Source organism: Anomaloglossus baeobatrachus, chromosome 1, assembly GCF_048569485.1.
Source record: "Anomaloglossus baeobatrachus isolate aAnoBae1 chromosome 1, aAnoBae1.hap1, whole genome shotgun sequence".
Taxonomy (NCBI): domain Eukaryota; kingdom Metazoa; phylum Chordata; class Amphibia; order Anura; family Aromobatidae; genus Anomaloglossus; species Anomaloglossus baeobatrachus.
The window spans coordinates 781,089,224-781,116,612 of NC_134353.1; the positions used below are offsets into that span (position 1 = coordinate 781,089,224).

The following is a 27,389-nucleotide window of genomic DNA, read 5'->3' on the forward strand; positions in this document are numbered from 1 at the left end:
AGCAGGTGTGTCAGGCAGCTACCTGGTCTAGTCTGCACACTTTCACGAAACACTATCAGGTGCATACCTATGCTTCGGCAGACGCCAGTCTAGGTAGGCGAGTCCTTCAGGATGCGGTTGCCCACCTGTAAGAGGGGGTCGTTTTCGGCTCTTTTTATCGAGGTATTCTTTTACCCACCCAGGGACTGCTTTTGGACGTCCCAATTGTCTGGGTCTCCCAATGGAGCGACAAAGAAGAAGGGAATTTTGTTTACTTACCGTAAATTCCTTTTCTTCTAGCTCCTATTGGGAGACCCAGCACCCGCCCCTGTTCCCTTCGGGCTGTTTGTTCTTTTGGGTACACATGTTGTTCATGTTGAATTGTTCTGTTGGTTCATGGTCTTCAGTTCTCCGAACATCCTTCGGATTGAATTTACCTTAGACCAATTTATAAGTTTCCTCCTTCCTGCTTTGGCACCAAAACTGATGAGCCCGTGATGCACGGGAGGGTGTATAGGCAGAGGGGAGGGGTTACACTTTTTAAAGTGTAATACTTTGTGTGGCCTCCGGAGGCAGAAGCTATACACCCCAATTGTCTGGGTCTCCCAATAGGAGCTAGAAGAAAAGGAATTTACGGTAAGTAAACAAAATTCCCTTCTTTTCAGATAGATATCTTTTGGGTAACAAAGTAATTGTGTACCATGTTTCACCCGCTTAGCGATTTGAGAGTATAGCATGTAATTGTTTAGTCTGTATTTTCTCCCGCTGGTGTGGCCCGACCATTTGTACTTTTACTCAGTTGCTGGTAGGGTATTGGGCCCGAGGCCGTAAGCCAATGAGCTTTTGCCCGCCACCCTACACAGCGCATATGTGCATGGGGCAGAAGATGGGGAGTTCTGGATCTTCAGGACAGGCATGTATGCCCCTTCAGGAGTCCTCCTTTTTTTTTTTTTTTTTTTTTTCCTGTCCCCAACCTTCCCCTTTATTCCTTTCCTTGGGGTAGTAGTTAGCAGGTATTGGTGGACGATCTATATGCAGAGGACTGGTGAGCCTGGTCTGCTCGGTGGGCTGGAGTGGGACCATGTTTTGCGGCTAACTGTTTTTCTGCGAGCCTCTCTCCCTCTGCGTTGCATGTAGTGGGCTGAATGATGTTGCTGAGGGTCTTACTGGCAGTCTGTAAGCATGTGTGGCTGTTTGGAGCTCTCAGCCAATCAGTGACTGTGGCTGAACACACTGTGTTTCCCTCCTCGTTTGGCTCCGCCTCTTCCTCGCGGCGTGGCATCTTTTAAGTGGTGTGGGGCACTGAAGCATGTCTTCTGCTTTGTGGCTCACAGGGGAAGCAGATTCCGGCAGCATGGATGGGTAGGCTGTTGGCATCTGAAGGCTGGTATTAAGCTCTCTAACAGGTTTTATCACTGTTTAAGTGAACTCTGGTGATTTTCTTTTTGTCTTTTATTTCCTATCTTGCAATATCTGAATCTAGAGAAGACCGTGCTTTTCCTTCAGCGCAGCCTGCAAAAAAAAGTTCCAAAGAACGAACAAGCATGTAGTTGCTACCTTCCTGCCTGTTGTGCCCAGCGCCGTTTTTCTCCAACACAGGGTGGTCACCGACCATTCCTGCTAGCGATTCAGCTGTTTTTGCTGACAATGGAGCGGTGGCTTCTCATCCGCTTTGCTCTGTAGACTGGGCCGACATCCTTCTGATTGACATCCGGTTTCCCCAGTTAGGCAGCGGACAGCCAGCTGTGAGCCAGCACGATGTCGGCTGTCCCCCACCATCTACAGACCAGAGCGGAAAAGAAGCCCTCGCTTTGTTGGCAAAGCCATTGGATCACCGACACTAATGGTCTGTGACTGCTCTATGCTGGCAAAGAATGGCACCGGGTCCAGCAGTCAGATGGTTAGCAACTACCTGCCTGTTAGTGCTTGGGCACGTTTTTTATTTTAAGTACCTCTTTAGCATTTCCGCTATTCTTCATGTAATATACATTTGTAACTAGAGCACAATGAATCCTTCTTCAGCTCTGAACCAAGATGCGTTTACTACATAGACCTAACGTAATTCGTATTTCAACTTTTGCTGTGATTTTTCATTATTGTATTGCTTGTTGCTTGGTATTGCTTTTTCTTATTGACGCAGTCTGTAAAAATATTGAGAACTAAGTTTTTTGTTTTGTTTTTTTTTTTTTGTTTGTTTTTTTTAATTTTTTTTTCATGGACAGTTGAAAAAGAAAGAACTGGCTCACATGCAAGTCCTGGTAGAGGAATGGAAAAGAAGAGAGCAAGAAAGGGAAGCGTTGGTAAAGAAAAAGGTAAGACTCGTCGGCAAATTATTTTATATGAATGTATTTTTTCTTTATTTGTGCTTCATTGTGTTTTTCCCCGATTGTAAGCATGTAATAAATGGAGTGTGTTATACAGCAGCATCTACCTGTAACAGCAGCAATTGAAATGAACACAGAATTTTAGATGGCTCAAAGGCCAGTGTCTGCACACAGTGGCTCCCATTGGCCTTCCATGTCATGATTGCAAGATATCGATGGGTTTTCATGGCAACCTGGAGCCTGCTGAGGGCACCAATGGCTACCATCTCTATTGTTTTGTGAAGGACATAATTTTCTATGTGCACTTGGAATAATAGTACAGTGGAACCTTGGTTTACGAGAACAATCCGTTCTGGGACTGTGCTTGTAAACCAAGTTACTCGTCTAGCAAAGCAAAATTTCCCGTAGGAAATAAATGCAGCTCAGACAATTCGTTCCACAACTTGTGCAATGTCCCATCCCGGTCCCCTATTGTGTCATTCCACAAACACACACACACACACACACACACACACACACACACATATATATATTATGCTCACCTTACCCTCCGTTCCCTCGGCAGCTTCCTGGTTCTTGTAGTCCGCAGGCATGTATATCCGGTAACTATCGCAACCGATGCAGGAGCTTCCATTATCATCGCTTCAACAGCAGATGTCATATGCAGGAGCCGTTTGCCTCTGTTTGGCTGCCTTTGAAAAGCGGCTGACAGTGGAAGCTCCTGCATCGTCGCGATGGTTACCGGATACACATACTGTACCTGCGGCCTACAAGAACCAGGAGCCCGCCGAGGGATCGGAGGGTAAGGTGAGCAGTGTGTGTGTGTGTGTGTGTGTGTGTGCTCCTGCACATTGCAGAAACAGGTCAGAGCGCGGTGAAAGTACGGAACTGGAAGTGTGTACGGTGAGTATTTGCTCGTACAGCAAAGCATTGCTTGTCAACTGAATTACAAATTTACAGCAAGCAAAATACTCGCTCACCAAGTTACTCGTAAACCGAGGTTCCACTGTAGTAATATTGTATTTCTTTGTCGCTCCATTGGGAGACCCAGACAATTGGGTGTATAGCTACTGCCTCCGGAGGCCACACAAAGTATTACACTTTAAAAAGTGTAACCCCTCCCCTCTGCCTATACACCCTCCCGTGCATCACGGGCCCATCAGTTTAATGCTTTGTGTTGAAGGAGGCTGACATTCACACAATGCTCCACATTTTAGTCAGCAGCAGCTGCTGATTATATCGGATGGAAGAAAAGAGGGCCCCTAACAGGGCCCCCGGCATGCTCCCTTCTCACCCCACTGAGTCGGCGGTGCTGTTAAGGTTGAGGTACACATTGCGGGTACAGAGGCTGGAGCCCACATGCCGTTTTCCTTCCCCATCCCTTAGGGGCTCTGGGTGAAGTGGGATCCTAACCGGTCATCCAGGCACTGGGACCGGGCTCCCTCCGCAGCCCCAGGGGGAATCTGCCGGACAGGAGACTGAGTATCGTCAGGGACATGGCCCTGCATCTACAGGTACTCTGTGTCCCCTTTGGGACGGTGCATGGAGCACCTTGGCCTCAGACGCTGCAGCGACTGCGGTGTGTTTTTTTTTTTTTTTTGACCGGGACTACCGCGCCGACCGTGCCTGTTTGCCGGCCGCGGTTTTTACTTTAGTCCCCGGCTTTTGCGGCCTAGTGTAGTAATCTCCCGCCCCTGGGCCTGCCAGTCAGGGGGAAGGGCGGGACGGTCGGTATGACGCCGACGGTGAGGGCTGGAGCACACTTCGCTGTCCTCCTCCCCCCTCACTGTTCACTATGGGGCGCAGATTCCCGCACTTTTGTGGTTCCGCCCTCACCTCCCTCCTCCCCTCGGAACGCCGGCAGCCATTGTTATATGGCTCTCAGTATGATTCTGCCGGTGGAGAATCTCAGAATGTGCTCTGCAGCTAATGGGAGAGGGGGTTCCTAACCGGTCGCCATGCACTGGGACCGGGCTCCATCCGCAGCCCCTGGGGGATTCTGACGGACAGGAGACTGGACATCATCAGGGACAGAGCCCTGCATCCATGAGGTACTCTGTGTCCCCTTTGGGGACGCTGCATGCAGCACCTGGGTTGCAAACGCCGCAGCGGTTGCGTGTGGTTTGTGAGACCGGGACTACCGCGCCGACCGCGCCTGTTTGCCGGCCGCGTTTTTAACTTTAGTCCCCGGCTCTTGCGGCCTAGTACCATATACTCCCGTTCCCGGGCCTGCCAGTCAGGGGTAATGACGGGACGGCCGACTGGACGTCGGCAGTGAGGGCTGGAGCATACTTGGTATCCTCCTCCCCCCTCACTGTGCACTGTGGGGCACCAGTTTCCCATTCGGGTGCTGGCCACCCTTGGGTGCCGAAGTGTGTGTGTGTGTATATATATGTATGTATATGTATATATATATATATATATATATATATATATATTAATACATAATACATAATACATATATTTATATATTTATATGGTATATGATTGCACTATTTGTTTTTGGCTATATACCCTCGCTGATTACTAAGAGGTGACAACAGCAGGTCGTCCGCAAACAGTAAGGGTGCCAGGGCACAGGCTTTCTTTGCAACCTGTACCTCTTGTGCGGCTATATTGCCGGCAGGTTCCACCTATCATTGCAAATGAATGGCCCCTGGGGCACTCACTCAGCCGGAGCCTCCGGCACTGGTGGGACCCTCGGCTCAGGTGGTACCACCGGTTTCCACTGCACAGATGGCAGGGACAGAGTTTGCACGTTTGTCTGAGCAACTCTGAGTCGCTTTCACATTCCATGGCCCAGTCTATGAACAGAGGGGCTGCTAAGATACTGGAAGCTTTGCAGTCCAGACCGGTAACACAGGGCCAGGGCGCTGTGAGTTCATCGCTCCCAGGCCCCTCTGGGTCGGTACAACAAGGGGCTCCTGGGGTAATACCCAGATCCCACGGTGAGAACTCCGACACGGACCGCGGCCTCAGACAGGCTAACCGGGCTCGCTGGGAACCATCCACGACTTCATCACGCTGTTCGGGGTCTCAGCTTGAGGACTCTCGGGGGAATGAAGCGGAGGTCGCAGCTCAGGGCTCTGAACCTGACGTTGCTCTCAATCTGGAACACCTGAAGGGGACGCCATAGTAAATGACCTTATAGCGTCCATCAACCAGGTGCTAGACCTCTCTTCCCCATCTTCTCCTATGGAGGAGTCGGCTTCACAGCGGGAGAAACACCAGTTTAGGTTTCCCAAATGTACACGGAGTGCGTTTTTTCGATCACTCTAACTCCAGAGAGGCTGTCCAGAAGCACAGAACTTTCCGGACAAGCGCTTTACTAAGCGCCTTAATGACACACGTTCCCCTTTCCCCCCCTGACGTAGTTAAGGGTTGGGCTCAGTGTCACAAGGTGGATCCTCCAGTCTCCAGACTGGCGGCTAGATCCGTAGTATTAGTGGCAGATGGTTCATCTCTCATGGATGCCACTGACAGGCAAATAAAGCTTATGATGAAATCCATCTATGAAGCCATAGGCGCATCTTTTGCTCCGGCCTTCGCAGCCGTGAGGGCACTCCAAGCTATCTCAGCTTCTCTGGCTGAGATTAATGCGGTCGTTGGCCGCCCCAAACCGCATCCTCGGTCGGTGGCAGGCTCTCCCGCTTTTGCGACGCCTGGTGGCCACATTTCCAAGACCGATGGGTGAGAGACATTCTGTCTCACGGTTACAGGATAGAGTTCAGCTCTCGTCCTCCGACTCGTTTTTTTCAGAACATCTCCGCCCCCCGAACGGACCGTTGCGCTTTTTCAGGCGGTGGACACTCTGAAAACAGAAGGAGTGGTGATCCCCGTTCCCCTTCAGGAACGCGGTCGCGGTTTTTACTCCAATCTGTTCGTGGTGCCAAAAAAGGGCGGCTCATTCCGTCCCGTTTTGGACCTCAAATTGCTCAACCAACATGTGACAACCAGGCGGTTTCGCATGGAATTCCTCCGATCTGTCATCGCTTCGATGTCCCAAGGAGACTTCCTAGCATCAATCGACATCAAAGATGCCTATCTCCATGGCAGATCGCTCAAGAGCATCAACGCTTCCTGCGTTTCGCCATCGGGGACGAACACCTTCAGTTTGTGGCACTGCCTTTCGGCCTGGCGACAGACCCACGGGTCTTCACCAAGGTCATGGCATCCGTCGTAGCGATCCTACACTCTCATGGCCACTCGGTGATCCCTTACCCAGACGATCTCCTAGTCAAGGCACCCTCACGGGTGGCTTGTCAACACAGTCTGACCGTTGCTCTGGAGACTCTCCAGAGGTTCGGGTGGATCATCAATTTTCCTTGAGGCGCCTCATGCACTTCCTGGGGAAGATGGTGGCAGCAATGGAGGCAGTTCCATTTGCGCAATTTCATCTGCGTCCTCTCCAATGGGACATTCTCCGCAAATGGGACAAGAGGCCGACGTCCTTAGACAGGAACGTCTCTCTGTCTCTGGAAGCCAAGACCTCACTTCAGTGGTGGCTTCTCCCCACTTCTCTGTCAAAAGGAAAATCCTTTCTGCCCCCATCCTGGGCTGTGGTCACGACGGACGCGAGCCTGTCAGGATGGGGTGCGGTTTTTCTCCACCACAAGGCTCAGGGAACCTGGACTCCGACAGAGTCCTCCCTTCAGATCAATGTTCTGGAGATAAGGGCAGTGTATCTAGCCCTCAAGGCGTTCCATCGGTGGCTCGAGGGCAGGCAGATCCGCATACAGTCGGACAACGCCACGGCGGTTGCGTACATCAACCACCAGGGCGGCACTCGCAGTCGTCAAGCCTTCCAAGAAGTCCGGCGGATTCGGCTGTGGGCGGAGGCCACAGCCTCCACCATCTCCGCGGTTCACATTCCGGGCGTAGAAAACTGGGAAGCAGACTTCCTCAGTCGCCAGGGCATGGACGCGGGGGAATGGTCTCTCCACCCGGACGTGTTTCAAGAGATCTGTTGCCGCTGGGGACCGCCGGACGTCGATCTCATGGCGTCTCGGCACAACAACAAGGTCCCGGCATTCATGGCACGGTCTCAGGACCACAGAGCTCTGGCGGCGGACGCCTTAGTTCAGGATTGGTCGCAGTTTCAACTGCCTTATGTATTCCCTCCTCTGGCAATGCTGCCCAGAGTGTTGCGCAAGATCAGGTCCGACTGCCGCCGCGCCATTCTCGTCGCTCCAGATTGGCCGAGGCGGTCGTGGTACCCGGATCTGTGGCATCTCACGGTGGGGCAACCGTGGGTGCTCCCAGACCGACCAGACTTGCTATCTCAAGGGCCTTTTTTCCATCTGAATTCTGCGGCCCTCAACCTGACTGTGTGGCCATTGAGTCCTGGCTCTTAGCGTCCTCAGGGTTGTCTCAAGATGTCATTGCCACTATGAGACAGGCCAGGAAACCAACGTCCGCCAAGATCTATTACAGATCTTGGAGGATCTTCTTAGCCTGGTGCTCTGAGAGGGGTTTTACCCCCTGGCCGTTTGCCTTAACCAGGTTTCTTTCCTTCCTTCAATCGGGGTTGGACAAGGGTTGTCTCTCGGCTCTCTCAAAGGTCAAGTCTCGGCGCTTTCCGTGTTTTTTCAAAAGCGTCTAGCCAGGCTTCCGCAGGTCCGCACGTTCCTGCAGGGAGTTTGCCACATAGTCCCACCTTACAAGCATCCGCTGGAACCCTGGGATCTCAACATGGTTCTACGGGCTCTTCAAAAAACCACCTTTTGAACCGCTGCGGGATGTCTCTCTATCACGTCTTTCGCAGAAGGTGGCATTTCTAGTGGCGGTTACTTCACTCCGTAGAGTGTCAGAGCTTGCAGCGCTGTCATGCAAAGGCCCTTTCCTGGTATTTCACCAGGATAAGGTGGTTCTGCGTCCGGTCCCGGACTTTCTCCCTAAGGTGGTGTCCACTTTTCATCTCAATCAGGATATCTCCTTACCTTCATTTTGCCCTCATCCAATTCACCAATATAAAAAGGATTTGCATTTGTTAGATCTAGTGAGAGCACTCCGGATCTACGTGTCTCGCACGGCGCCAATGCGCCGCTCTGATGCGCTCTTTGTCCTTGTCGCTGGCCAGCGTAAGGGGTCGCAGGCTTCCAAGTCAACCTTGGCTCGGTGGATCAAGGAACCGATTTTTGAAGCCTGCCGTTCTTCTGGGCTTCCGATTCCTTCAGGGCTGAAAGCCCATTCTACCAGAGCCGTGGGTGCGTCCTGGGCATTGCGGCACCAGGCTACGGCTCAGCAGGTGTGTCAGGCGGCTACCTGGTCGAGTCTGCACACTTTCACGAAACACTATCAGGTGCATACCTATGCTTCGGCAGATGCCAGCCTAGGTAGGCGAGTCCTTCAGGCGGCGGTTGCCCACCTGTAAGAGGGGGCCGTTGTTTCGGCTCTTTTTATCGAGGTATTCTTTTACCCACCCAGGGACTGCTTTTGGACGTCCCAATTGTCTGGGTCTCCCAATGGAGCGACAAAGAAGAAGGGACTTTTGTTTACTTACCGTAAATTCCTTTTCTTCTAGCTCCTATTGGGAGACCCAGCACCCGCCCCTGTTCCCTTCGGGCTGTTTGTTCTTTTGTGTACACATGTTGTTCATGTTGAATTGTTCTTTTGGTTCATGGTTTCAGTTCTCCGAACATCCTTCGGATTGAATTTACCTTAGACCAATTTATAAGTTTCCTCCTTCCTGCTTTGGCACCAAAACTGATGGGCCCGTGATGCACGGGAGGGTGTATAGGCAGAGGGGAGGGGTTACACTTTTTAAAGTGTAATACTTTGTGTGGCCTCCGGAGGCAGTAGCTATACACCCAATTGTCTGGGTCTCCCAATAGGAGCTAGAAGAAAAGGAATTTACGGTAAGTAAACAAAATTCCCTTCTTCAATGCCAAATTATGTTTTTTGCAAAAAAGAGTAGCAAGGAGGTAGTAAAGATGTGGAATACCACATAGACCACAGTCATTTTGTGCCTAGAAAGTGCTTCTTCTTGGTCCAGTGCCATAATTTTCTCTATTCAACTCTTAGCAATTATGCACTTTATCTCATTTTGCACCATTGGTGACAACCACTAAAGTGTATGGGGGATCTGTACTACCATTTGAGATCTGCAACGTTTTCTTTCTTGTTAATCCATATTTTCCTGTAGCACTGATGATTACGTAAACCCTTAGTGCTATGTGACATATGTACAGTGTCAGTCCTGAGCATGTCACTTTTTGCTCCATGCTGGTTGTACAGCTTAACTTCTGTACTGCTGCAATCATCTGCAGAAGCCTGACTGATATACACAGCCTGGCTCCTTGCTGTAACTGCTTGGATTTGTGGTCTCACAGATCCTAGCAGTTTAAAGGGTTTTTCCCCACTAATAAAGTTAATTTTAATCAATGGATCTTGGAATAATAACAAATTCCACAATTGGATGTATTTAAAAAAAAAACAAAAAACAAAATGTTCCTGTGCTGAGATAAATAAATAAATAAAAAAAAAATAAATATATATATATATATATATATATATATATATATATATATATATATATATATATATATATATATATATATATATATATATATATATATATATATATATATATATATATATATATATATATATATATATATATATAATATAATATTAGTATGTCCCTGCTATGTGCTGTGTCTGACCGTGCAGGGACATGGTCTGATCATACCCCATCTCCTGGGCAAGGGAGGAAGGAGAAAATTCTACAGATAGCACAGCAGGGGATTGCAAATAATTATTTGTTTGAGGTAAAATATTTTTAAAAACCTGAAAACCTGCAGGGACATGTTTTACCTCACAAAAAGAATCAGCTGTGATCCCATACTGTAATGTCTGATTACTCTGTTGTGTCCTCCCCTGCCCAGGAGATGTGGTATGATCAGACCATGTCCCTCTATGGTCAGACACGGCCATTACACAGTACATAGCAGGAACACATATATAAAATTATCTCAGCATAGGAACATTTTTTGTTAATCACATCCGATTGTGGAACTTATTATAATTCTAAGATCTATTGATTAAAATTAACTGTAAAATTAACTTTGTTGTTTTGAACACCCCTTTATCCCTTCTTGCTAAGGCTATGTGCCCACGCTGCGGAAAATTTGCAGAATTTGACGCGATTTTTTCGCAGAAATTCCACAGATTTTTCAAAAATCCGCAGTACAGCAAGTCACCAGCCATTTCTATGGCCTTTTGGAATTGCTGTGCCCAAGCTGCATTTTTTTCCGCAGCGGAAATAATGCGCATTTCCCTGTAGAAAAATCTGCAGCATGTCAATTTATTCCTGTGGATTTTTCCGCACGATCCCATACTTACCTGCCTTGATAGCAGACACCGGAGTCACTTCCTCCAGTTCAGAGGAGCGCGGTGGAGCCAGGAGCAGGAAGCAGGATATGGGAGGGGCCTGCATGAGCTCCGGTCATGTGACAGCCAGAGCTAGTTCAGGCCCACCCACCTTCTCCGGCAATGTGCACACAGACACGGCCGGAAAGTGAAGCGCTGCGTGATGGAGGCAAGTATGAACTCCCCGATCACGCCAGTACTTGTTCTGCATTGAGGATGCAGTGCCGAAGCCATTGGTACTGTAACCTCAATGCAGAATGCCCGCAGCATATCCACAGGACATTCCACAATACAACCGCAGCATTGAAACAGACAAAGTTGTGCTGCGTTTTTCTGGGAGCTCCTGTGGATATATCCGCAGGACACTTTTTCCCCCTGGGCACATAGCCTAATAGTGACAGCACATAAGCTTGGCAGTGGGAGAGCACTGCCTCCATCAGCCCATTATGACTCTCGCAGTGTAATCGTAGGATGTCTATGGGTTACTATGGCAACTTGAGGCCTAACTTTGACCTCCCTGTATTTTATATACCTTATCCTCTTCACGACGGGCCAAGTTTGAGTTTTTTCTTTCTCTGGGAACTCATTCAAGACTGTTGGAAGACCATTTCCGGTGACTACCTCTTGAAGCTCATCAAGAGAATGCCAAGAGTGTGCAAAGTAGTAATGAAAGCAAAAGGTGGCTACTATGAAGAGCCTAGAATATGACATATTTTCAGCTGTTTCACACTTTTTTTTTTTTTCAAGTATTTAATTCCACATGTGTTAATTCATAGTTTTGATACCTTCAATGTGAATCTACAATTTTTAGAGTCATGAAAATAAAGAAAACTCTTTGAATGAGAAGGTGTGTCCAAACCTTTGGTCTGTATTGTATATTGTACATTTAGATTATATACTGGGTACCTGACTTTGATGCAGGCTCGCAAGCTGAGCCCTCATTTTTCCTTGTATATGATGGCTGTGTTGTTCATTCTTTATTTGCCTCTTTACAGCTCTGCTTCTAGCGCAGCTGTTAAAAGGAATCTGTCACCAAGTTTTTGCTACCACTTTTGTGAGCAACATAAGCTCAGAAAGGTAGCCCCATCTACACCACAGCTTTCTTGGTACATTATCTGTTGACAGTGAGTTGCTTATCGGAGGAGGGGGATATGGTCTTATCTAGCAGTCACATGAGCCGTAGTCGGTAGTGATAATACCTTCATTGTAAGGGTAAGTTCACAAAGTGCGTTTTTGCGCGTTTTTCGGGTGCGTTTTTGCCCAGAAAACTGCATGACTTTGCTTCCCCCAGCAAAGTCTGAGTTTTCATTTTTGCTGTCTGCACACAGCGGGTTTTTTTTCAGCTGCGTTTTTGTGGTGACCACAAAAACGCAGCATGTCAATTATTCCCGCGTTTTTCACCGCGTTTTTCATCCATTGAGTGCAATGGGATGTTGAAAGACGCAATGAGAAACGCAAATTGTTATTATAGCTAAAAACGCAGGAGGTGGGCAGTAAAGTGACATGTACAGGAAGAGGATTCCTTCTGTCAGTAAACACAGAAGCGTGAATCTTCCCGGTACCGTCACCGCCGCTTCCACCTCCAGTCCTGTGCATGTCTGCTGCCGTACGGCGCCATGTCTGGGCGGGAGGTGGAGGCAGCTGCGAAATCAAAAGTGAACAGTAAAAAAAAAAAAGTCATACTCACCTGTCTGCAGACTCCCGGTGCCATGTCCGCTCCCAGCTCCTCTTCCCGGTACCGCCGCTCCGGCTGTGTGCAGTCTCCCCGGGTACGTATGCCTGCAGGACCTGGCGATGGATCACCTGATGCAGTCACCTGACGCGTCAGCTGATCGTAAGTCTCGGGGTGACGCCGGCGCCCGGCCGGTTTAATCTATCAGCGGATGCCGTCAGGAGACTTCATCACTGATTACCGGCAGCTCCTGCAGCGATCAGACGGGATCAGACTTGCTCCAGGAGCTGCCGGTAATCAGCACATAAGTGAGTATTTTTTTTTTTTTTTTTGCACTGATGCATCAGCTGATTGTATAAATGGCTTTTATACAATCAGCTGCTGTGTGATGTGATTCACTTCCTTGATCCTGACACATTATCTGATCACTTTGCCTTCCAGCAAACTGATCAGATGATATTGGATCCGGATTGGACGGCGCGGAACCCTTGACCCAGGATTACTGCGGAGGGGGGGTTCTTTATTTCAATAAAGATGGAGTCACTAATTGTGTTGTGTTTTATTTCTAATAAAAATATTTTTCTGTGTGCTGTGTTTTTTTTTTTTTTTTTTATCTTTACTAGAAATTCATGGTGGCCATGCCTAATATTGGCGTGACACCATGAATTTCGGGCTTAGGGCCAGTTGATAATATACAGCTAGCCCTAACCTCATTATTACCCAGCGAGCCACCGTCACCAGGGCAGCCAGAAGATGGCGCTTCTATGAAAGCGCCATTTTCTGGGGTGGCTGCTGACTGCAATTTGCAGCGGGGGTGCCCAGAAAGCATGGGCACCCTGCACTGTGGATTCCAATCCCCAGCTGCCTAGTTGTACCCGGCTGGACACAAAAATTAGGCGAAGCTCACGTCATTTTTTTTTTTTTTTTTTTTTAATCATGAAATTCATAAAATAATTAAAAAAAAAAAAAAATAAAAAAAAAAAAAAAGGGCTTCCCTATATTTTTGGTTCCCAGCCGAGTGCAAATAGGCAGCTGGGGGTTGGGGGCAGTCCGTACCTGCCTGCTGTACCCGGCTAGCATACAAAAATATGGCGAAGCCCACGTAATATTTTTTTGTTTGGGGGGCAAAGAAATCCTGCATACAGTCCTGGAAGGAGGATGCTGAGCCTTGTAGTTCGACAGCTGCTGTCTGCTCTCCTGCATACACTATTGGATGGAGGATGCTAAGCCTTGTAGTTCTGAAGCTGCTGTCTGCTCTCCTGCATACACTATTGGATGGAGTATTCTGAGCCTTGTAGGTCTGCTCCGCCTGACTCGCCCTCCAGCATACAGTCCTGGATGGAGCATGCTGAGCCTTGTAGTTCTGCAGCTGTCTGCTCTCCTGCATACACTAGTGGAGAATGAAGAACATATGGAAGAAGGAAATGACATCAGACCTTTTTTTTTTTTTTTTTCTTTTTTTTTTCAACAACCTTTAATGGCAATGTTCACTGATAAAAAAAAAAAACGCACCAAAACGCGTGTTTTTAGCGCTAAAAAACGCACAAAAACGCAGCGTCAAAAAAACGCAGTGTGTGCACTTAGCCTAAGTGAACAACCGCATACAGCCTAATAATTGACACAGCCCTCAAATGTGTGCGTCAGCCCCACTACTGCTGTTTTCAGATTGCATAGCCAAAACCTGCTGACAGATTCCCCTTAACCTGTTAAATGCTGCTGTCAGTCTGACTGACAGCGGCATATATAGTGCACAGCCAGGGATCTGCTGAAGTCCCCTCTGTCATCCTGCTACTCCTGTGAAAGACAGCCAGCAGCTGCCATTTATAGGATACCATGAATTTTGCTATACATAGTACTACTATGGTAATTGTGTGTTAGTACCAGCAGTTGAATGATCGCAGTTTAAGGGTGCATGCCCACGATCAGTATTTGCAGTGGTTTGGACGCAGCCAACATTAGCTGCATCCAAACTGCTGCGGGGTACAGTACAAGCATAGTGGACAGGATTTCTACACTGACCTGCAGAGTGTCTATCCAGACTGCAGCATGTCAATTATTTGCTGCGGAATCGCATGCATCCTCCGTGGGGGGAACACAAACGCACGGTACCCTGATCGTGGATACTGACAGCTGCGTTCTCCTGCTGAGGAGACATGCGGCCCCCCGGTATGGAGACTTGCGCTGCATTCTGAACGCAGCGAGTCCTGATCGTGGGCACATACCCTAAAGGGGGCTTTACACGCTACGATATCGTTAATGTTTTATCGTCGGGGTCACATCGTTAGTGACACACATCCGGCGTCATTAAAGATATCGCAGCGTGTGACACTTATGTGCGACCTAAAACGATCGCCAAAGCGGCCAAAATCATTTGCCGCGGAGAGGTTGCCCTAAAACAAAAAATTGTTTATCTCTCATTAGCAATGTTGTTCCTAGTTTCTGCGGCAGCACACATCGCTGTGTGTGACACCGCAGGAGCGACGAACATCTCCTTACCTGCCTCCACCGGCTATGCGGAAGAAAGGAGGTAGGCGGGATGATACGTTCCGCTCATCTACGCCCCTCCGCCGCTATTGGACGCCTGCCGTGTGACATCGAACGACCAGCCCCCTTAGAAAGGAGGCGGATCGCCGGCCAGAGCGACGTCACAGGGCAGGTAAGCCGTGTGACGGAGGAGCGCGTTTTTGTGCGCGATGGGCAGCGATATGCCCGTGTCTCACAAACGATGGGGGCGGGTACGCACGCTAGCGATATAGGTACCGATATCGCTAGCGTGTAAAGCCACCTTAAGGCCCATGCAGTAGAATAAATGTTTCTAAAACATGAAAAAAAGTAAATATATCAAAGCTTACATCACCGCTATTTTTCCCCCATTAAACATGAAGAGATTACATAATGAGAAAAAAAATTGAAACTGCAGAATGTTTTTTTGGCTGCCGCTGTAAGGCTATGTTCACAAAGGGCATTTTCTTTGTCGCTCCATTGGGAGACCCAGACAATTGGGTGTATAGGCTATGCCTCCGGAGGCCGCACAAAGTATTACACTAAAAGTGTAAAGCCCCTCCCCTTCTGCCTATACACCCCCCGTGCTCCCACGGGCTCCTCAGTTTTTTTGCTTTGTGCGAAGGAGGCAGACATGGACGCACAGCTCCACAGATTAGTCAGCAGCAGCTGCTGACTATGTCGGATGGAAGAAAAGTGGGCCCATATAGGGCCCCCAGCATGCTCCCTTCTCACCCCACTCTTGTCGGCGGTGTTGTTAAGGTTGAGGTATCCATTGCGGGTACGGAGGCTGGAGCCCACATGCTGTTTTCCTTCCCCATCCCCCTTAGGGCTCTGGGTGAAGTGGGATCCTATCGGTCTCCAGGCACTGAGACCGGGCTTCATCCACAACTCCTGAGGAGCCTGCTGGATAGGAGTCGGGTATCGTTCAGGGACATGGCCCTGCTACTTTAAGGTACTCTGTGTCCCCGTGGGGACCGCGCACAGCAACACTCCAGCATTGCTGGGTGTGCTAGTGCACCGGGGACCGCGGCGCTGACCGCGTTTGTGCCATTATACACTGCAGCGTCGCTGAGTGTATTTGTGTATGGGGACTACCGCGCTGACCGCCGCTGCCATTGTTTTTACTGAGGCGCGGCTGGGACTGTTAGTGCGCCGGGGACTCTGCGCCGGCCGCGCTTATACGGCGGCCGCGCTTATAACTCGAGCCCCCGGCTTTTGGGCCTAGTCTCTTTTTCTTCCCGCCCCCAGCCCTGCCAGTCAGGGGAAGGGCGGGACGCTGTACAGCACGGCAGCACTGAGGGCTGGAGCATGCTTTGCATACTCCACCCCCCTCACTGTGCACAGTGAGGCACCAGCTCCCGCACTTTCTGGGTCACGCCCACGGCTCCCTCCTCTCCTCAGGACGCCGGCAGCCATTACTGTCAGCTCCTAGGACGCTGCAGAGGGGAGACAAACTCTAGGGGTCCCAGGCAGGGATTCTGGTGGCCACACAACCGCTTTAAGCGGCCGGTAAGCAGCACCTGAGGTGCTGGCCCCACTTGTGCAGTAGTGTGCTTATAGTTTATACGTTTACAGGCTATACTTTACACTGTATGGTGCACAGTTGATTTCTGGCTATATACCCTGTTGTGTTGCTCAAAGGAGACAACAATATGGCGCCCACAAGAAGCAGGGTGCCAAAACACAGGCTTACTATGCTGCCTGCGCCGCATGTACAACCTCGCTACCGGCAGGTTCCACTGACCCTCATTGAGTCCACTGCTCGGCCCCTGTGGCACTTACTCAGCCGGAGCCTCTGCTAAGAGGGGCCCAGGGGGAACAACCAGCTAACACTGTCCAGGTGACAGGGACGGAGTTTGCAGTTTTTACTGACAGACTTTCCGAGACTATGGCTAAAATACTAGAAGCTTTGCAGTCCAGACCGGTATCTCAGACCATGGGCACTGTGGAATCACTGCCCCCTAGTTCCCCTCAGTTGGAACAACAATGTCCCCCCGGGGTGTCTCATAGATCCCAGGGTGAGGTCTCTGACACGGACCGCAGTCCCAGACCGCCTAAGCGAGCTCGCTTGGAAATCCCCCCGACCTCATCACATTGTTCAGGGTCTCAGAGAGATGACTCTCGGTATGATGAAGCGGAGGGAGCTGACCAGGATTCTGATCCTGAGGCCGCTCTCAACCTTGATACTCCTGATGGGGACGCCATAGTGAATGATCTTATTGCGTCCATAAATAAGATGTTGGATATTTCTCCCTCAGCTCCTCCAGCAGAGGAGTCAGCTTTTCAGCAGGAGAAGTTCCGTTTCAGGTTCCCCAAGCGTACAGCGAGTATGTTTCTGGATCACTCCGACTTCAGAGAGGCAGTTCAGAAACACCGAGTTTGTCCAGATAAGCGTTTTTCCAAGCGACTTAAGGATACACGTTATCCCTTCCCCCCTGACGTGGTCAAGGGCTGGACTCAGTGTCCCAAGGTGGATCCTCCAATCTCCAGACTGGCGGCTAGATCCATAGTTGCAGTTGAAGATGGGGCTTCACTCAAGGATGCCACTGCCAGACAGATGGAGCTCTGTTTGAACTCCATCTATGAGGCTATCGGCGCGTCTTTCGCTCCAGCATTCGCAGCAGTATGGGCACTCCAAGCTATCTCAGCGGGTCAAGCCCAAATTGACGCACTCACACGTACGTCTGCGCCGCAAGTGGCTTCCATAACCTCTCAAACGTCGGCATTTGCGTCCTACGCTATTAATGCTATCCTGGACTCTGCGAGCCGTACGGCGGTTGCAGCCGATGCTCTTCTGCAGGCGTTGGACACTCTGAAGGTAGAAGGAGTGGTGATCCCTGTTCCTCTTCAGCAACAGGGTCACGGTTTTTACTCCAACCTGTTTGTGGTTCAAAAGAAGGACGGGTCTTTCCGTCCTGTCCTGGACCTAAAACTGCTCAACAAACACGTAAAGACCAGGCGGTTCCGGATGGAATCCCTCCGCTCCGTCATCGCCTCAATGTCCCAAGGGGATTTCCTTGCATCGATCGATATCAAAGATGCTTATCTTCACGTTCCGATTGCTCCAGAGCATCAGCGCTTCCTGCGCTTCGCCATAGGAGACGAACACCTCCAGTTCGTGGCACTGCCGTTCAGCCTGGCGACAGCCCCCCGGGTTTTCACCAAGGTCATGGCTACAGTAGTCGCGGTCACGGTTGGGAAGACCCATGCTTATTGGCACGCACGCACGCACAGAGACCAAGGGTGGCAGCATTCAATACAGCGCCTTTTTCCAGGACCTAAATAGTACAAGACAATTGTGTGAATCTGAGGAAGGTCATATTGACCGAAAGGTCACATGTTTATATTCACACATATATTCTATACGCGTTTAAGTTAAAAATTCGTGAATGTTCCACAAGTTTGAGTGACGGATATGTAATTCTTCAGCGGACACAGGTACGCGTCTCTATGCCGATGACGTTGGGCGTTTAATAGCATGACATTAGGCATTGAATAAAAAGTTAGAACACCTACAGGGGCGGGGCGTGCTAACATGCTAGGGGAGCGGACTAGTTGGGGGAAATGACGCTCATTCGATTAGTCCCTGCACTCATTAGCATCTCATAAAGAATCTTTCGAAATACTTTTTCTAAAGATCTCTTTCTGTATGCTACTATATGCTGGGACAGTTTGGCAGGGATTATAGCTATGCATCCAGAACTGCTCGTGGTTCTAGGTGCATATTGGACCTGACAGGTTCCCTTTAAGTTATGTATACAAATCTGTTTTAGAGTTCGATTGATTGGAATGGTCATTAGTTGTCACTGTGTAGTAGAAAAGTATAGTTTTTACGCATTTTTAGTTTCGTTTTTTTTTTCTTGTTGTTTGTTTCAAAATTGTAATTGCTGATTGCTATTTGCTTCATCCTTTCCAGGTGGCTGACTACGTGGCACAGGAAGAACAACTGCAGAAAGCGTTGGCTGATTTAAAAAAGAGAGAACTTCTAATATCAAGCGACGAACTCGAGGTATTATCGCCTCCCCGATCCTTTTACTGAAAGTATAAAATAGATGTCAACTATGAGGAAATAGTTTGGGTGCAAAAATAGTTAGGCCCCTTTCACACTGCGTTTTGCCTTACAAACAGTGGTCCCATCGGGGCATCCGTCCGTACCGCCCCTCCCCTTGTAAAACGTGTTTCGGGCGAATGCGCGACAGGGCCATTGACTATAATGGAGCAGACTACAATAGCGTGTGCTCTGTTTTGTACCATTTTCGTGCATATACGTATTCTGCAGGCGGACACCCGAATGTAGTCGACTGCGTTCGGGTGTCCGCCTGCAGAAAACGTATATGTGCAAAAATGGTACAAAACAGAGCACACGCTAACGTAGTGTGCTCCATTATAGTCAATGGCCCTGTCGCGCATGCGTCCAAAGCACGTTTTGCAGGGTGGGGGAGGGGCGGTTCGGACGGATGCCCCGACGGGACCACTGAATGTAAGGCAAAACGCAGTGTGAAAGTAGCCTTAATATTTATTAACTTCTTATGAAGTCATTAATTTAAAGCAATAAATCCTAGAAAGGTAAAATGTTAAATCACGGGAATAGTGAAATAGCACAAAATTTAGAATAAAAATAGAGAAGTCCTGTTAGGATATTGTAGTGGAGATGTCTTATTCACGTCAGTCCCATATACAGCAGTATAGACCTGGAAATTGTGTCTTGATGCTGACAGTGATAAGTTGTTCACGTTTGTTCTCCATTCTCATATATTGTAAAATATGACCACGCTGCCATAGTTTCACCTATGAAATGTAAGTCTTTCCGCCTGGCGAGGATTGAGTAGAGGAGTCATAAATCTTCGGGGTCATGGAGAATATCCTGCTTTGTGTTCTTGGCACAATCCTATTGGTAAAATCCGACATTTGCTATGATACAGACATAAAGCAGAAAGTAACTCTGGTGCCTTAAACATTTCCTTATCTAAGACGCATTAATTTATTCTGGACATGTTGACATACTGGATGTGTACTAGGAAAGTTTTATTAAGATTGCCTTCTGTTACAGTGTAAGCGTGTACATATGCCTAATTCACTTTGTATTAGTATCCTATAGCCGGTTACTATTAGATTTGTGCTTTCGTTCTCCTCTTGTTTTAGGCAAGTCACTTCTTTCTTGCCGATAACCAATATTTTTCTTTATCACTGATGGTTAAAGGGGTTCTTTACCTTAAGAGTACTGTAAGGTAAATTAAAATGTCTATTTCATAAATTGATAGAAATTTACAGATGTAAATAAACAACTTTGTAATATATCTTATCAGAGAAATTTGCTCCTGGATTGATCTTTCACTGTCAATTAAGACGGATTTTCCCATTACTGATATAAATGACAATTTGTGCTTCTAAAATTCTATGGAAGAAGAAGTTAGAGGCAGGAGCAGAAACTAATGGAACAACAGTTACCATTCTCCATGGAGCTTTATGAGCACCAACTGTCCTCTATGGCTATGTGCACACGCTGCGTTTTTTTGACGCTGCGTTTTTGTGCGTTTTTGGCTTCTAAAAACGCACAAAAACGCACCCGCGGCAAAAAAGCATGCGTTTTTACTGCGATTTGGTGCGTTTTTGGCTCTGTTTTGCTGCGTTTTTGATCTCTGCGGTTTTCTGCGTTTTTCCAATGCATTGCATGGGGGGAAAACGCAGGAAAGAATTGACATGTCCATTTTTTTAATTTTTTTTTTTTAAGCTCAAAAACGCAGCTTAAAAAAAAAAGTTGTATGCGGACAGCAAAAATGAAAACTCATAGACTTTGCTGGGGAAGAGGCGGAGGGGTGCGGGCTAGAGGCGGAGGGGTGCGGGCTAGAGGCGGAGGGGTGCGGGCTAGAGGCGGAGGGGTGCGGGCTAGAGGCGGAGGGGTGCGGGCTAGAGGCGGAGGGGTGCGGGCTAGAGGCGGAGGGGTGCGGGCTAGAGGCGGAGGGGTGCGGGCTAGAGGCGGAGGGGTGCGGGCTAAAAGCAGAGCTCCGCCCCCTCCTCCCTTTTTTAATCTCATCAGTACAAACTGCCCTCTCCTATCTCAGTAATGTGAAAGACTTCATCAAATAAAGATTTTACCTCAGAATTGAGAAGTTTGATAATAACTGATCCATTCTGGCAGAGAAAGAAGCAGATTTGTCTGATAAGATGCATTACAGAGTTCCTTATTTTCATGTGTACTATTGATTTATGAATTACATCTGAAATGACTGTTCCACTTAAAATGCGGTTTTGTCATGACTTCCAATTTCCCTGCTGCTTTCTTGCGCTACTTTTCTCTAAAGCTTTTGCTGTGTTTTACTTTCCAGTTGAAAAAGGCTAAGGCTGAGCTTCAGTTGCAGTGTGAGCGCAGCGTCCAGGAGCGGCAGGACTCCATACGGAGAGTGAGAGAAGACTGCGTACATCAGATCGAGATGGAGAGGCTGAAGGTCAGGCAGCTGGAGGAGGACAAGCTCCGGCTTCAGCAGCAGGTAACTGACTGATTATTACTGTTATCCCCGGGATGTAATTGTATTATTTTATAACACCGCTTAAAATATTGTTTAATACATCGTGAACAATTAGTGCCCATACGATGTACTGTATAAGGAGGGTCCATAGTTATCCATCGAAGTATCTACAGTAATAAGTAACCAGACATAACGACACCATTGTTCAAAGCTTACATGATATCATGTCTAGTAATGCAAAAGATCGATAAAATACAGTTGCATTACCTTAAATGCTACTTTTCCAAAAAGTTTGTTAGTTAACGTGTGCCCTGGCAGAGCTGCCACACTAGACTAGGTAAGTGTACTTTTTATGGATTAGAAGTTTGTATGAGTAAGGCACAACTATGGTGGTAGGCCAGACAACCTCTCATAGCCGCACTGGTATTTGTAGCTCATAGTGCATAAAATCTTTCCCTTTATTGTAGCAATTCCAAACTTTTTAAATTATACGATTACGTTTGGAACCTCCAGGACGAAAGTATTTCTCTTCACTAACTTGGGTTGGAGGCAAAGCGGTGACCACACAGGCAACACCTCATGCACAGTTTTGATGAATGGTTGAACTTTTCTACTTCTTTGAGAGCAAGTGAAACATTTTGCTGAAATATGGTCAATCTGTTCAATATGGGAGTGAAATCTTTTTCCTGCGGCAACGATTTGCTGCTTCATGTTGTCCAAATATCTGCCTCTGATCAGTCTGCAGTTACAGCAGCAGTAGCACTGACAGGACTTATGTCCTCTTGCTCTTGGCAGTCCTGTTGCCCACTCTTCCTAACTGCTACATCTGTCAAAGTTTCTTTTTTCTATATTCAGCTGTTTTCTCATTCACTCTAGCAGTTCTGAGATGAGTGCAGACAGTCCTTCCCAGTGCCTTTCTCCTCTGATCTGTAGATCACTACAAAGCATGTACATAAAGTGCAGCACAGGTTCATCTCAACTAAAAGCCCAGATCCTTATATAAGGGTGGAGCAGACATTTAAAGGACATTTCATAATTCTTATGAAAAATATTCAGTACATTCTGTATTGAACTACTGTACCCAATGTATTATATATGTTAAGAGTCTGAGTCTGACCATTTTATACTGACTCCGACTCCACAGCACTGGTTTCATGGAGCGATGAAGACTACAGCTGTACTTGGCAGCCTGTGTCCTCTCTCGTTGGTATGGCAAGACCTTATACCTTGACACAGTTGGCGATCAGGTACATGGGGCGATGGCCCTTTTTTGCCTTTGACTACTGCCCGCCATGCATAGGGTGGCACGATTGCATGGATCGTATGGAGCTGAGACTTCCTTTGCTTAGCCACAGGTTCAAGCCTCTTCAGGACATTGATGGCTGGCTTAGAGAATGCTAGCAGTGCTTCCATCTTTTCACCAACTTTGAGAGTGCTAGCAAGATCTGTCTCTTTCTAGGGTTAGGGCGGGTAATTCAGATGACTGACTTTAGTTGCATTGCCTGGACCACCAAGGAGCTTGGAGATTTTATGCCTTTGATAGTATCTAAAGGAGCCTACCTCCACCATTAGAGATTCCGCCTGTATGTGACGGGTCAAGGCGGATGTCAAGGCTGTGTTACATTCTACATTCCAGGAGGAATCTTGGTCTATCAGGGTAGGATTCTCCTTCCCCCAGTTTTGACTAAAATTTTAAGATTTTTCAGTTTGAGTCCAGAATTTGCATTGTTCTTTGCAGATTCCCAAAGCTCCCTTTTTCTACTCCATTTTATGGGCTGGACTGTTGGGACCACAGTTTACAAGACTTCAGACCTTTTGAAACAGGTGTGCCTAACTAGGGATTGGGAACAAGGGCGTTAGACATAATGTTTCTACCATTTCATTTAGAAAGATTCTCACATATATGGAAAAAAAGGCTATCGACCATGGTCATATGGCAATATCCTCTTTTTAATTTTTGCATGCCTATCTTGAGCCAGGGTTCATTCCCAGGATCCTGCCTTGGCTATCCTAGTCCAGTGGAACTTGACTTGTAGGCCATAGGTCAGGACTGCTCACCTGGTCAGGGTCAACTTGAGTCCTCTCCTTTCTTACCAATCAGAGATATCTTTCCATTTCGGCTTTCCGGCAGGGTGATCTTTTTTTCTTCTTTAACAATCTCTTCCATCAGGCAAGGCTCCAAGTGAGAGCTGTTGCCTGCCTGTCTCCTTCCCCAAGACAGGGTGGTCTGGTGTTTAGCTTCTTCCTTTCTTCTATGCATCTGCTCTGCCTTTCACCTTAATAAGGTGGTTCTGACACAATCTAATGTAGTCCTCATGCAGCTCTACCTTTCTCTCACAGGTCTCTCAGATGTTTGGATGCATTGTGGGTCATTCTGGTATGCCCTTGCAAAGGTCAGACCATCTTTAAGGCTACCATTATTCTCTGGTTTCGATCTGCCAATGCAGAGATTGGACTAAGCTGGGGCACCCCTGCCAGGGCGCTGCTCAATAACTACATGGGGTAGAAGCCTCCTGGGTCCTACTCATCTACATTTCTATTCTTCTCAATAGAGCTGCTACTTAGTCTTCAGTCCACATCTTGGATGCAAGTCTTAGCAGAATGATAGTACAAGCGCAGTTGCATGGGTACTAATCTGAGGGATTGCTATTCTTCCTTTTTCCGTACTGGTATTAATTTTCCCACCCAAGGGACAGCTTTAGGACCTCCCATGGTTCCTGAGTCCCCCAATCAAGCAATCGATAAATAAAGATATTTGGTGCACACTGTAAAATCCTTGTCATAGCCTTCATTGGGGGATACTTTCCTTGTACCAAATATCTTCATTTGTCTGCCAGTTTATCACAAGCCAGACTGACCATGCCAATTTGACCAGAAATAAATTGAAATTTGAGATGAAAGATATTCTGAAGTGTTAAAGAGGAGGAATATTTGTAGAACTGTTTTATCCTGCATGTATGCCCAGAAAATGCCAGATTGTGTTTCTAAGCATTTTGCCATCATTTCCATTCAGAAATCGCTACCAGTTTCTTTATTGGTGGAAAAAAGTCCTGAAAACACCAGGGCAAAGACCAAAAAAAGAAAAAAAAATATAAATAAATAATACCACGAAAGAATCTTCAAATAAATTCAACTTGGGGTTCACAAGTCAGTTTTTTTGACATATGAATGCTATCAGTGTTTTTTCCTCGGATAGTACTCGTACCTATGGTAATTTATGGGACTGTTCACCGATCTGTGATTTTATAGTAGTACATGTAAAATCACGCAGACCTGTCTGATATTGATCAGTGTCATATCAAACACTGCAGTGCAAGTCTATGGGTCTGTGAATAAATCGGACAGTATTTGGATACCATCCGAGTGCTCTCTGCTTTTCATCGACTATTAGATAGGAGAAGGGTGCGAAACCTTAGTCTTTTGTTTTTGTTCAAATACTAGGAAAATTGATAAATCAGACCAGACTAAACGTGGATGACAGAACGTGATTTTTATCTAAACTACATTAAGGGGCTCAGTAAGTGACACATCGCTAGAACAGGGTCTCTGTATATAAATTATGCTGCTCTCCAATTAGGTGGCAAAAACCAAAGCTTCCCTTTTAATTCTCAATTTATTTGAGTTTCCAAAGAATCATTTTCTACATTTGCTTTAGGCCATGTGCGTACTAGAAAGTGACTTTTTCTTAAGGAAAATCCGGACCCTCTTAAACAATCCCGCACCTGCGGTAAAAAAACGCACCGAAATCCGCCTGCGGTTTTACCGCGGTTTGCTGCGTATTTTCCACAGGTTGGTCCCTGCGGATTTTTACCATTATCTATGGCAAAAAACGCAGGTACCTGAAAAGAAGTGACATGCTCATTAATTCCACAGCGAAAAATCCGCGGGTATAAAAAAATGCAGTGTGCGCACAGCATTTTTTAAACCCATAGGATATGCTGGGGAATGACTGCAGTAATGTTAGACACGTTTTCTGCAGCAAATCCGTGGTAAAATCCACGGTAAATCCTCAGCGTGCGACATAGCATTTGTCCTCAGTAAGGGAACCTAATGATGCATATGGTAGATCACCCCTTACCGACATTAGATGTACTGGTACATTCAATGCTGGCTCCCTGATTTTGATGTGGGCTCTGGAACAGAGCTTTGCCCACGGCTCTTAACCTGTTAAATGCCTCTGTCAGTCTGTGAAAGCTGCATTAGCAGCACGCCAGCAAGGGGGCGCAACATTGTAACTGTCCATTTAAGTCCCTGTGGCCAGCTCCGGAACTGATTGGTTTCCACCGCCCACTGCCCACACCGATAACAAATGATCAGAGGGGCTGCTGGGTGTCAGACCCCATATGAAAAGACATTGATGACCGATCCTATGCATAGGCCTTCAGTGTTAAAATAGTAAACAATCCTTTTAAGAATCAAATTGGCAAGTCATATTTACTGTATAATGGATGGTATAAATAAAAACAATTGTAGAATTTCATTTTTTTTTGGTTTTTTGCTAGTTCGCTGCACTTGGACTTTTGTTCCTATATTCCAGTACATCACAGTAGCATTGATGGGGTCACTGAATGGTAGAACTCGCCCTACAAAAAAAATCAAACCCTCAAATGGGTATGTAGCAGGACAAAAACAAACACTATGGCTCTAGGGAGAAGGGGAGAAAAAAAACACAAAAGCACAAAAAAATGGAAAGTTGCCGGTCGGGAAGGAGATTAAAGGAAATTTCTCCTAGGTAAAAAAGTGTATTGTATGTTAATAAATAATGCATTTAAATATATAAATCACACATCCAAACTGTCGCTGTTAGTAGGATTTAGTGAAGGGCAGTTTCTGTATTTTATCTCCTGTCTGTGTTTTTCTTATGTCACTAGGAAATAAATAACTTTTCACGTTTGTTTCCTAAGCGCTTGTTTTAACATGGTTGGTTTTGTCTTTTCTGCTGTAATTTATGGTGGCAGTGCTATTTTGATATCTGTTTAATGTCTGTAAACATAGAGTTCATGGGTTGAGTACTGACATGTTCTATGTCCTCAGCTTGCTTCTTTAAGTAGCCAGTTTTAATGGGTTTTATATCAATGTCTGTCTGCTTTTTCCTCCTAGCTTCAAGAAGCGGAGCAGAAGTTTAAATTACTGGACAAGGAGTTTCAGCATTATAAGGAGCAGCAAAGCAGTAAGCCAGAAATCCGATTACAGTCCGAGATCAATCTTCTCACACTAGAAAAGGTAACACAGACTTCGATCCTATTAGTTTACTTTTGTTCCTTTACCTTTTTGTTGATTGTAGATTATTTATTTTTTTTATGAAAAAAAATACCAAGATATATATATATATATATATATATATATATATATATATATATATATATATATATATATATTATAAACCTTTTCCCACATTTCAGGCTTCAAACATGAAGATAAAAATTTTAATTTTATGGTAAGGGAGAATCAACAACAAGTGGGACACAATTGTGAAGTTGAATGAAATTTATTGCTTATTTTAAAATTTTCTAATAAATAAATAACGGAAAAATGAGGCGTGCAATATTATTCGGCCCCTTTAAGTTAATACTTTGTAGCACCACCGTTTGCTGTGATTACAGCTGCAAGTTGCTTGGGGTATGTCTCGATCAGTTTTGCACATCGATATACTGAAATTCTTGCCCATTTTTCCTTTGCAAATAGCTGGAGCTGAGTGAAGTTAGATGTAGAGCGTTTGTGAACAGCAGTTTTCAGCTCTTCTCGATTGGATTCAGGTCTGGACTTTGACTTGGCCATTCTAACACCTGAATCCGTTTATTTGTGAACCATTCCATTGTAGATTTTGCTTTGTTTTGGATCATTGTCGTGTTGAAAGACAAATCTCCGTCCCAGTCTCAGGTCTTTTGCAGACTCCAACAGCTTTTCTTCAAGAATGGTCCTGTATTTGGCTCCATCCGTCAAACCATGATGCCGCCACACCATGTTTGACAGTGGGGATGGTGTGTTCAGGATGATGAGCTGTGTTGCTTTTACGCCAAACATATCATTTGGCATTGTGCCCAAATAGTTTGATTTTGGTTTCATCTGACC

The 27,389-nt window shown here is 46.8% G+C and overlaps 1 protein-coding gene across 1 annotated transcript in view; it reads left to right on the top strand.

Moving 5' to 3' along the window:
- The window catches only part of CEP120 (centrosomal protein 120), a 167,634-nt gene that overhangs the window by 78,056 nt on the left and 62,189 nt on the right, over positions 1-27,389 (top strand). Inside the window, exons 14-17 of the mRNA XM_075324926.1 lie at positions 2,202-2,291; positions 18,767-18,859; positions 21,177-21,338; positions 26,418-26,540. Of these exons, the coding sequence (XP_075181041.1) occupies positions 2,202-2,291; positions 18,767-18,859; positions 21,177-21,338; positions 26,418-26,540 (468 nt within the window). The remainder of the gene's footprint in view (positions 1-2,201; positions 2,292-18,766; positions 18,860-21,176; positions 21,339-26,417; positions 26,541-27,389) is intronic.